Source organism: Eleginops maclovinus, chromosome 13 (assembly GCF_036324505.1).
Source record: "Eleginops maclovinus isolate JMC-PN-2008 ecotype Puerto Natales chromosome 13, JC_Emac_rtc_rv5, whole genome shotgun sequence".
Lineage (NCBI taxonomy): Eukaryota > Metazoa > Chordata > Actinopteri > Perciformes > Eleginopidae > Eleginops > Eleginops maclovinus.
In genome coordinates, this window is record NC_086361.1 from 24,257,632 (window position 1) to 24,269,704 (window position 12,073).

General features: G+C 47.1%; 1 protein-coding gene across 2 annotated transcripts in view; it reads right to left on the minus strand.

Moving 5' to 3' along the window:
* thsd7aa (thrombospondin, type I, domain containing 7Aa) overlaps positions 1-12,073 on the minus strand; it is a 92,350-nt gene that overhangs the window by 12,127 nt on the left and 68,150 nt on the right. For both annotated transcript variants that reach the window (XM_063899163.1, XM_063899162.1), the window contains exons 11-23: positions 11,803-11,935; positions 11,517-11,620; positions 9,722-9,916; positions 9,341-9,607; positions 8,589-8,767; positions 8,391-8,396; positions 8,111-8,244; positions 7,511-7,664; positions 7,256-7,397; positions 6,513-6,628; positions 6,314-6,431; positions 2,649-2,794; positions 2,267-2,441 (exon numbers count right to left, since the gene is read on the minus strand). In XM_063899163.1, the coding sequence (XP_063755233.1) occupies positions 2,267-2,441; positions 2,649-2,794; positions 6,314-6,431; positions 6,513-6,628; positions 7,256-7,397; positions 7,511-7,664; positions 8,111-8,244; positions 8,391-8,396; positions 8,589-8,767; positions 9,341-9,607; positions 9,722-9,916; positions 11,517-11,620; positions 11,803-11,935 (1,869 nt within the window). The remainder of the gene's footprint in view (positions 1-2,266; positions 2,442-2,648; positions 2,795-6,313; positions 6,432-6,512; positions 6,629-7,255; positions 7,398-7,510; positions 7,665-8,110; positions 8,245-8,390; positions 8,397-8,588; positions 8,768-9,340; positions 9,608-9,721; positions 9,917-11,516; positions 11,621-11,802; positions 11,936-12,073) is intronic.

Consider the following 12,073-nt stretch of genomic DNA (forward strand, 5'->3'; position numbering starts at 1 on the left):
ATCGCACACAAGTGAACACTAAACAGTAAACATGTAGGTTCATTCTTGACTTTCTAAACTGTAATTTGGACAAGAACCTCCCTGAAGAAGAACCTTAAAACTGCTGTTTGGTCAGACGCTCCAGAACTAGCTGCAGATGATTGATATTAAAAACAGAAATGTAGGGATTACATTTTATAATACCCTGGACTTTACGTAACGCTGAATGCATCATGAAAACAGCTGTGGTTTGTATTTCTATAAACAGCGCAGCTCAGGAAACAGGAGGGCTTCCTATAATATACAGTATATGCTTATACAACAACACCTTAGAGAAAAGCTCCAATAATGCTCTGATGGACCCCGCCTAAAGACAAGCTAGACAATAATACCATCTCACAGCGTTTAAACTGGAGAGCCTTCAATCAGCTCATCAGCCAATCAGGGTCAAGAGCAGTTGGATTGATTGGTGGCGTCATAACAACTGTTTAAAACTGAGTGATGTTGGGTCTGCAGAACTCATCCCATCATCAAAGATATGACCCATTCAACCCCCTGGATAAAGGTGAATGAAACCCACTGAAGGGAACTCAAAATCAAACCATCTTCATCACAGAGTTTCCCTCTAAAGCCCGGATTCATTTCTCATCACGCTCTGAAACCAAGGCCCCCTCTTCCGAATGGACGGGGGCGGATCTGAGAGTCCTGTTTGACCTTGTGGTCCCCACTAAGCCACTTAACGTGATTATGTGCTGATTACTCCCACACACACTCCAAGCTGGAGTACTACACACACACACACACACATACACACACTGTTCTATTTCCAGCCAGTTAAAGCATTCTACTGAGGCATACTAAACCCTGACTGACACTCACACACACACACACACACACACACACACACACACACACACACACACACACACACACACACACACACACACACACACACACACACACACACACACACACACACACACACACACACACACACACACACACACACACACACACACCTGTTCCCATCAGCGCTGTATTGTGGGAAACACTCTGCAACTCTTGAAGCTCGGGCAATCAAACACACTCGAGGGAAAGCGCTGCGACGGCCGGGGCTTTGTTGTTATTGTTAAATCTGGAATAAGCTCCACTCGTGGTGCTGGAGGTCGACGAACAGAGTACTGGTTTATTTCCAACCAGTTTAATGTCTAACCAGCAGACAGCATCTACTGGTGAAGCTCTGCAGACACTGAGCTTTGGATTACACTACTTCAGAATACACAGATTATTACTCTAAATTGGGTTAGAATCTATCCAAGATTCTATCAGATCAGCAGGTTCGATGGGATCATTGTGGAGGTCTTTTGTGTGTGATTTAGCTCCTGTATGGTGGCCTGCAGGTGCAACTGCTTTAAAACTCCTCCCTCAGGAGAAACACGCTGCAGCTTCAGAGAGGATGCAGATATAGGAACACAAAACAGAACTCATGCAGAAACATCTGCAGCAGCTCCTCATCACATGCAGCATCTAGAGAACATTCAGCAGAGGAAACATGAGCAGTTTACTAAAGCTGCAGAAACCAAACACAACGGAGACCAGGGGACACTAAAGAGAGACGCACACAGCTGGAGACCAGGGGACACTAAAGAGAGACGCACACAGCTGGAGACCAGGGGACACTAAAGAGAGACACACACAGCTGGAGAACAGGGGACACTAAAGAGAGACGCACACAGCTGGAGACCAGGGGACACTAAAGAGAGACGCACACAGCTGGAGAACAGGGGACACTGAAGAGAGACGCACACAGCTGGAGACCAGGGGACACTAAAGAGAGACGCACACAGCTGGAGACCAGGGGACACTAAAGAGAGACGCACACAGCTGGAGACCAGGGGACACTAAAGAGAGACGCACACAGCTGGAGACCAGGGGACACTAAAGAGAGACGCACACAGCAGGAGACCAGGGGACACTAAAGAGAGACGCACACAGCTGGAGACCAGGGGACACTAAAGAGAGACGCACACAGCAGGAGACCAGGGGACACTAAAGAGAGACGCACACAGCTGGAGACCAGGGGACACTAAAGAGAGACGCACACAGCAGGAGACCAGGGGACACTAAAGAGAGACGCACACAGCTGGAGACCAGGGGACACTAAAGAGAGACGCACTTCTGGATCTCCTCCTGGCCTTTAGAATGATCAGGGGGGTTATTGTGTGGAGTAGTGTCTTTAATCTTTATTATCTATTAAACTACTGAGTGTGTGAGTGTGTGTCCTCACCTGGACAGGGCACGGTGCAGGACTCCTGCAGGACGATGTTGGAGTCTCCGTCCACAGAGGGCTCCAGGTCTCCGCACAGCTCGTCCTCCACCAGGCTGCTGTCCTGCAGCCCCGACCCGTCCGACACGAAGCACGACACGTTCCTGAAGCGCAGGCCGTCTCCACACCGCGCACCCTGAGGAGACAGCCACGGGGGGGTTAGAATAACCTTTACATGCACAGTATATTTAACGTGCACTTCGCTCTGCATCAGCCAATCCGCTCGGATTTGAGTCTCTGCAGACCATTTAGATGCACTATAGAACACACTGCAGAACAGGAAACACCTAAATGAAATACAGATGTTGACAGACTGACGGAGGGTCTGGGATTGGAGACTGACCTCGGACTTGCAGTCGGACCAGGCTCCGTATCTCCAGCTGTAGCAGGGCTTCACCAGGCAGGGCTTCCACTGCTCCATCTGGGGGGGGCAGGGCCGGCCGTCACCCTGGGGAACCTGCGTCACTGTCCTCCTCCGCCACAGCTTCCCTGCACATAACGAGAGGGGAGGATGAATTATTAATTCAGCGCTGACGGAGAGGAGGGAGCCGGCGGGTCCGAGGAAGAGAAGCTGCATCAGGGTGACCCCCGGGCGTCCAATCAGAGCCTCACATGATGAGCGGCATGAATAAATAGACCTGTTGTTAATAGCACCCGGACAAAGTGAGGCACACACAGAGTCAGGGTGCGTCTAACGGAGGTTTACTGCGGGTCTGCACTGAGAGAGTGTTTACCTGTGAGAGCAAACTGTACACATCTTCTGAAGACACGTGTTGATATCTGATGTTATCATATTCCAAGAAGTCTGAAACAACTTTCCTTACCGAGACCAAAAAGTGTATGGTTTTATTCAGAAATGTATTCCCGTTAAAATAATACCGAAGAGGATCAGAGTGAAACCCTCTGAGATTTTCAGGAAAGATTTTGAGGTTTTTTCTTTTCAGAATTCAAACGTTTTACTCAGAATAAGGAGATGTATCAAAGAAGATTAAGGGCACATATCTAATAAAAGATATCTGTCCAGGAATCATTGATTTTAGTTCAGATTACTTTTGGATAACCATTAACACGTTTGTGCAATAAGTGAGGAAATGCTTCACACACCTTCTACTCACAAGGTAAAGTGTGTGTTGTCCCAGATATGATCGCATCAGATGTTAGACTCTCTCTGTAATGGTTTATGATTTTGTCCCATCTCTACATCTGGGGGAAATGCTCTCCTTATTTTCCAGCCTTTTCATTATTCAATAATTCATCACTTCGGTGCAATTCTGGGACTTCATCATCCTCCCTGAAGCCATCTTTTGTATACCCAGACTCCTTTGTTGTGTTCAAATCAAACCGGGGACTCTGTGTGTGTGTGTGTGTGTGTGTGTGTGTGTGTGTGTGTGTGTGTGTGTGTGTGTGTGTGTGTGTGTGTGTGTGTGTGTGTGTGTGTGTGTGTGTGTGTGTGTGTGTGTGTGTGTGTGTGTGTGTGTGTGTGTGGTGGGGGTGTCAGTGGTGCGAGCCCTTTAACTAAATTCACTCTGCATTTTAACAGAGTGCCCGAGGGGAGGATGTGAGAAAACTCTGAATTAGCGGCCGTCTCAGAGGGGAAGCATGTGGGTTTTATTTCACCGTTCCACCTTAAACCAACACGTGCAGCACCACATCTTTAAATGGCAGAATAGAACAGCTCTGGAAATGTAATAATTGTGTATTTAAAGGTGAATTTTGTAAAGAATTCTGTCGTTAATAAAAATACAAAAGATGTTATTGAATCCTTCAGAGCTCAAAGACTCTGTCGGTGATTTTATTAACTCCCTTTCTTCAAGTTCATGCAGGATTAATTGACATGATCACCAACATGTTGAACACTAACAGGAACATGTCCCGGGCTTGGTCTCATACCAGGGGGAGGACAGATTTGACCTAAAGTGGCACAAATTATTTAACTTGTTGCAATAACGAAATATATTGAATCTGGTCCAATCCTGAAGTTCTAGTCTGCCCTCTTCAGAGAAGGAAAACACTTAACGCCTTTAAGCAATAGTTCAACACTTGGGGAGACTTCTACTCTTACTGTGAACCTTGCACATTCCTCTGGATATGTTGCACATCCTCATCACGTCTGAGCGGGAATAAAGGCGGGAATAAAGGCGGGAATAAAGGCGGGAATAAAGGCGGGAATAAGGCGTAGAAATAGGAATGAAATCGCAACACAATGATCTTTGCATCCCTAGAATGAGCTTGCATCCTGCTGTGTTGGGGTCCTGACCCATAGGATATCTTTCCCACTTTTACATTGTGCAGAAATCTGAAGTGAATCTGAATCCCAGATTTCTGATCAGAGTTTCTAACCTAGTCTTTAATGTGCTGGAGCTGGGAGGCTGTGTTGTTTGATACACGTGTCAGGATGGATTCCTTGTCTTTACCTCCAACACATCCGACTTACGGGTATAAATAAATCTGCTGAACCTGAACCTGAGTGCAGTGGTTCGATGGTTGCCTTGCAGAACACACCAGAGTCTAACATGGACAGGAATCAGCCCGCCTCCATCACGATGCTCCAGCGGTGTCCCTGCAGGCGGCCATGGCAGAGTTTGGGGTTGAACGGGGGGTGGCAGTGAGGCATGCTGGGTAAAATACGAAGCGTGCCAGCTGTCACTGTCGGTGTTTGGCTGCAGAACACACACTGCCGTGATAGTCCATGCACACAGGGTGTACACGTCTCTGTGCTGGTGCAGGTACCATCGCTCGCTTTAAATCCAGCTCATTGGTATTCCTGGCTCGGGATGAGGAATGAAACTCTTCCAGGGAAGGAAAAGATAAAACAAACACAGGAAGGAGAGCGGGAAGGACTTCCTGCTGTTCCTGGGAGAGAGATCCTGGTCGCCGGGGGACAGATTAAGGTTACCTCGGTATCTAAAGCCGGTGTGGGTTTCATATCTGCTGTGTGTTCACGGAGCTCCGGACTGCAGATTTTCTCAAGGACTGGTGGAGAGCAGAGTGCTCCCCGAGCCCCCGAGCACACACTCCTAATGCACCGCCAATCAATGCCCTGATCCTATGGAGTTACATTATTATCCTCCCTCAGTCGGTCTGAGGCGGTAACATCATCGCTCCTCACAGCGGTTCTGGTTTCCGCCACTACTGCTGCATGATTCCTCTCAGCTCTGAGAGCCTCAGTGGCCAGGTGGGAGCTTCATTGAAGTGTAATCCAATAATATCAAGACCTACTTTAAGATTCGTTAAAATGGTGTCATTTACCTGGTTTCTCAGGATTCAGGGGGAGTGAGCTTCCTCCGTCCTCTATATGATCTACAGCGATGTGTAAAATGTGATGTAATGAGTATACTGTGTTTGCGCCTTCAGTTTTCATGGATACAGATGATGTGAAGAAGCTTAAAAAAGGCCAATAAAATCAGAAGAGATCTCCTCCTCATCAGTCAGATGGAAAACATACTTCCTAACCTTTGCTGTTGAAATGTCACGACTCAAAGAACAGGATCCGGATTCAAGCGGCTGAAATGGGTTTGGAATAAGGATGGATGGATGAGTATTTCTACATCTGTATGGTTTCCACATGTTTGAATTCAAGTCAATATGGAGAACAAACACAGTGCACTTGCACACCATGACTGGGTAAACCACACGGATCACATGGACCACTAAATGGATTTGTGGTAATATAGAGATGTTTTTTCCCAGTATCGTATTTCATTTCTGAACCCTGAATAGCTTCCAGTAACTCGATCCTTCTTCTTCCCTGATTACTGGTAAAGAGTTAATGCATTATGGGAACATCCCTAAAGGGCGACTCCACTGGTTTTCCGTAGAAAGATCAAATACCATTAAGCCAGTAAAAACTGAGTCAAGACTGAGAGAATAATGATCCTCTTGATGTCAGCAGGGTTTCTATATCTCAGTTTGAGCCTCCAGACATGTTATATGTATCAGCGAGTTGGGGTCTTACAACTCCCTCAGTCTTCAATCACCATTACCGGCCAACATGCAACACACTCTTACCTGCCAGTCCACAGCTGCGGGTGCACTCCGACCACGGCGACCAATCAGAGAGCTGACAGTTGACGGGACATTCGACCACGCAGGAAGCGTTCATCTGCCACTTCCTGTCCAGGCCCAGCTGCAGGAGGAGACGTGGGGATATTTACGCTGTATATAAAGACTTCACGTTAACTGTAACAGGAAGTGCTGCTGGACTCACCTCCTTACAGAACTTCAGGTCCACAGACTTCCCGTCACTGCGAACACAGTCCAGCATCCGGGTCTTAATTCCGTTTCCACAGACCGCTCTCTCACTGAGCTGACAGGTACTCCAGTCTGCAGACAGACGCTCAATCAGATAACACGTCTCGCTAGATCGCTCATAGCAGAGCCTCTGCACCTCAGGACTCTATTTGACATCTATTAAAAATGTCCTCATGAGATTTACTGTCATGTGATCAAAACTCTAACTTTTTCAGAACGTATTCAATGTTTTACTTTTGTTTCATAATCTCAAAATGAAGATTCTAAAATCTGGATTTTTGTCTCTAAATAATCTGGTTCTTCTCGTAGCTCCTCGTAGCAGATCTGCACCTCAGGACTCTACAGAGTTATCACAATGTCCCACTATCTTCTCATTACTGTAACTCCGTCTTCATGTGGCCCTTATCATCTTCTTTTAAGAATTCACACTTTTTGTCCCGTAGTTCCTCACAGCAGAGCATCTACACAACGACAGAGTTATTAAACATGTCCTCATATGAGATTGTACTGCCGTATGTCATCCTGCAGTCACTGACACAGGAATAAAGAGTGGGATCAGTGTAAGCAGTCAGGTATATAGAACAGTAGAATTGGGAATAGATGTGGATACATAGCATTTGGTCGGTACTGGAAGTACATGTGCGCCATATATCAGATACAGGAAGTCTAAACTGTGGTATAAATATATGGAAGAATTACCGGTGATGTTGTATGAGTAGTGGAAGCAGTTGCTGTTGAGTTTGCAGAGCTCCGTCTCCTCAGACGGGGGACACTGCTTCCCCTCTCCAGGCTGACGGAGGGGGGACGCAGTCCTCTCTCTGGAACTGTTCCCCCCACAGGGCTGAGGAGAGAGACAGGCCAGAGGTTCATTAAAGGGTTATTGAAGCTGCTCAAGGTGCCAAGGGGAGCTTGTGAGGGAGGGGCATGTAGTGTGATATATACTGTATAACGTACCAGGGGACAGGGGCTCCAGACCCCCCAGTCTGACAGCACACAGTCTTCAGGGCAGGGCAGCCGGCTGTTTCGGGCCCCATGGGGCATCTCCTCCGGGTCACACAGGTAATCCTCCACCTGCTCCGAGGGCCCGTCGATGGTGTTCAGCATGCACCTGCAAACAGAGCGGTCAATAACAACAACAACAACAACAATAACAACAACAACAACAATAATAACAACAATAATAACAACAATAACAACAGTAATAATAATAACAACAACAATAATAATAACAACAACAACAATAATAACAACAATAATAACAACAATAACAACAGTAATAATAATAACAATAATAACAATAACAACAATAATAATAACAACAACAACAACAATAATAACAACAACAATAATAATAATAACAATAATAACAACAACAATAATAACAACAACAATAACAATAATAACAACAACAACAATAACAACAACAACAGTAACAACAATAACAATAATAACAACAACAACAGTAACAATTAGAACGGATTGAACGAAACGATAGCAATGATTTTTATTTTTGTGTTGGTTTATTATCCGTGTGTTTTTCCTGGTCTCTCTCACCTGACTTTGCGGGTCTGCACCCCCTCCCCACAGTTCTCCTTCAAGTCCACGTTGCTGACCTTCCAAACGCTCCACGGCTCCGACACCCAGATGTACTGACCGCAGTCACTGAGGCACGGCACCACCTCGTACACCTGGAGAACGGGAAATACACATAATACATTAAGAACACGTAAAAAATCACAAAGCAAAAAATACGTTTGAAAAAAGATACAAAAACAAAAAACAGGAAACAAAATGAAAAGGGTTAAAAATAGTGATTTATTCAGCAGGCTCTTACCTGGGCCTGTGGATGGAATCCATTGATGAAAGAAGAGAAACAATTCATTCAGATTATTAGACTCAGGAATTCCACAGGAATATATTTGACTGGTTTTCTGAACTACATCAAGATGAATATGCTACTATTTATCACACTTAAACAACTTTAAATAATGAGACACATCGTCCATTTAAACACTGAACCCCCGTCCCCCACCTGGTTGACGTGGTCCAGTTTGGGGCAGGGTCTCCCCCCGTTGTAGGGTTTCTCTCGGAGCCACTTGGACCGGACCTTGACCCCGCTGCCGCAGGACTTACTGCAGCGAGACCAGTTGGACCACTCGCTCAGTTTGCAGTCTGACGGACACGGGATGATGCACGCCTCCTCGATGTAGCCTGCAGACCGTCATCATAACACATTCACCATCGTCACCATCGTCACCATCATCACCATCACCATCACCATCATCACCATCATCAACATCATCATCATCATCATCACCATCATCACCATCGTCACCATCGTCAACATCATCACCACCATCACCATCATCACCATCATCACCATCGTCACCATCGTCAACATCATCACCATCATCGAGACACCTTGCTCTACAGACTGCCAGCATTTCTGGGTGGCTGGGATTTCTAAGACCACCGTGGGTGAGAGATATAGACCATATATCAGCGGAAATATTGGGGGTTTCCTAGTCCCAATGACGTCACAGACTGACAGGAGGGTGTAGTGCCACCATTTGGCCACCAGGAACATTTGTTCCAGTATAGCTGTTACTATAATGCGTTTTCTTGTCAGATCAGGTTTGAAATACTTCTTGCATTAAAGTAGCTCCATTTGCAACATAAACAGGACACATATTAAGACCTGGGGAAGGGGTCAAGCACCACATGAGTTAGCATTAGTGCTGGTGCTTCTAAATGAAGGGTGTGATCTGAGGGTGGGGGTCTCACCGTGGCTGTTGCAGCGCGACGTCTCCACGATGCGGTTGTCCTGGTCGTAGCACACCATGGCCTGGAACCGGTATCCCTGCCCGCACTCCTTGATGTCTCCCTGCACCTTCATGCCCAGAGACCCCTCCAGACGCCCCCCCTCCGGCAGCACGCAGTCCGACCAGTTGCCCACCGGCTGGGCGTTGTACTTGTTGCAGGGGCAGTACTGCGTCTCGCTGAGCGGGAACACCTGGCTGTTCTTACACTGATCCCGCTTCTTACTCTTTCCTGCAGGGGAACCATGGACAACACTCAGGAGATGAAGACAATATTCACAAGTCCTCTTCCCGCTCTCTCTCTACAGAGGGATGTCCTCAGTGTGATTTGAACCCTGTCACTCACCGACCAGCGTCCTCTTGCGGGTCCGGACACCCACGCAGTCCACGCTGCAGGAGGAGAACTTGGACCAGAGGCTGAGCTGACAGGTTTCCTGACAGGGAAGCTGGCAGAGCTGAGTGAGGGGGGGCATGGAGCTGGAGAACTGAAGACATGCCTCCACATCCGCCTGACCGCCGTCCTGCTTCCTGCATGACACCGCTGCAGGACACAGATTCATCAGGAGTTAGAGGAGGAGACTAAAGCTGCAGGAATGAGGCCTAAACACTTAACTGTCCTCTCTTCCTGTCCCCTGGTCTGGAAGTCAATGGTTTGAGGTTGACTGTTCACCATAGACCTGTCAGCTCCAGGAGGAAAGCTGGCACCAGGAACATGTGGTTATAGTTATCATTGAAAAGTACTCGGTGAAGCTCATCTCTCAATCCTTCCTCTAGTGCTTGGTCCCCTGGTCTGGAGGTCAATGGTTTCTTAATGTGTTGAAGAAGAGGTGGTACATGTGCGCTGCAGCAGTTTCCTAAATAAAACCTGGTGCACACATCTTGCATACATGCATTCAGTCAGTATGTAGCGAGCTACTAAAGATCACATCGCACTACAGCAGTGGTATTGAAACACTTCAATCCTTCATCTGTAGTGTGTCCTATGGGTGTTAGTGCATGTAAACGGTCTGCAAAGATTAAAATCCCTATGCATAAAGAGTGCAATTTATCTAAGCAGCTAAAGATGACTTCAGTGTTATGATTCCTGAAGTAGGTGTGATTAAAACACTACTTAATATGCCTTAGGTAACAGTCTCCGAACAATAAAAACACTTATATCTCCACACACACACACACACACACACACACACACACACACACACACACACACACACACACACACACACACACACACACACACACACACACACACACACACACACACACACACACACACACACACACACACACACACACACACACACACACCACACACACCACACACACCACACACACACACACACACACACACACACACACACACACACACACACACACACACACACACACACACAGTAAATGGCTGTTTCCTCCTGTGTTTGTATTGAGTGGAGGTGCAGAGGTGGAGCTGAGAGTGTCTGCAGCTCGGAGGATTGTGTTACAGGTAATGGAGCTTAATGACAGGAGACTCCTCAGCTGGAGCGGCAGATCCTTCAGTCAGATAATGGTTTCTGTCTCTGAGCGTGCACGGATAACAAGTCCACCGACGGCATCAATACACTCTCTGCAACTTAAAGGAGCAGTGCACGTCTTATTCTGCAGGGAATAACAGCACGCTTATTTATGAAGCTACGGAGGCCAACAGGTGCAAGTGAGCTACAACGACCCGATCTCTTCCATCAGGAGAATCTGCAGCTTCTGAGAGTATGCAGATATAGAAACACAATCCAAACTCATGCAGAAACATCTGCAGCAGCTCTTCAACACATGCAGAAACATCTGCAGCAGCTCTTCAACACATGCAGAAACATCTGCAGCAGCTCTTCAACACATGCAGCATCTAGAGAACATTCAGCAGAGGAAACATGAGCAGTTTACTAAAAGCTGCAGAAACCAAACGCTGCAAATACAAAACGCTGCAGGTGTGTGTCGGTGTGTGTCAGTGTGTGTTGGTGTGTGTCAGTGTGTGTCGGTGTGTGTCAGTGTGTGTTGGTGTGTGTCGGTGTGTGTCAGTGTGTGTTGGTGTGTGTCAGTGTGTGTCGGTGTGTGTCAGTGTGTGTTGGTGTGTGTCAGTGTGTGTCGGTGTGTGATGGTGTCCTCACCTCGGATCTGCAGCCCCGGTCCACATGTCTCCAGAGCGCCAACGCTGTCCTGCCGTACGGACCAGGGGACCAGCTGACAGCGCCGCCACTTGTGGATCTTCCATCTTAAGAAGAAGAAGAGAAGAAGAAGAAGAAGAAGAGAGAAGAGAGAAGAGAAGAAGAAGAAGAAGAAATAAAGGTTTTTTCGAACCGATAGGACACCATAGCCATAACTCTCCTGCTGGCGAGTGAATCAGGAAGTGGTGCATGATGTGTGTTTTCACTTCTGTTGGATGGAACCAGTTACCTGAATCCCTGACACACTGATGGAGACTCACACTCCCTCTCCTGGTTTAGGACCTCAGGACAGTCCTGCCCCCCGTTGGCTGGAGACTGGATCACAATGCGCTTCCTGAACTGCTTCTTCTTGGTGTTTCCCCCTGAGCAAAGACACAGAAAACATGCATGTATACCCGTCCATTTAGGGCTCTGGTTTAAGCTGAGCGTAGATAAGGACCAAAAAGCAGCAGAGAATCAGGACTCCTTGCAGATCCGTATCACTTCTCTTGAGCCATTTA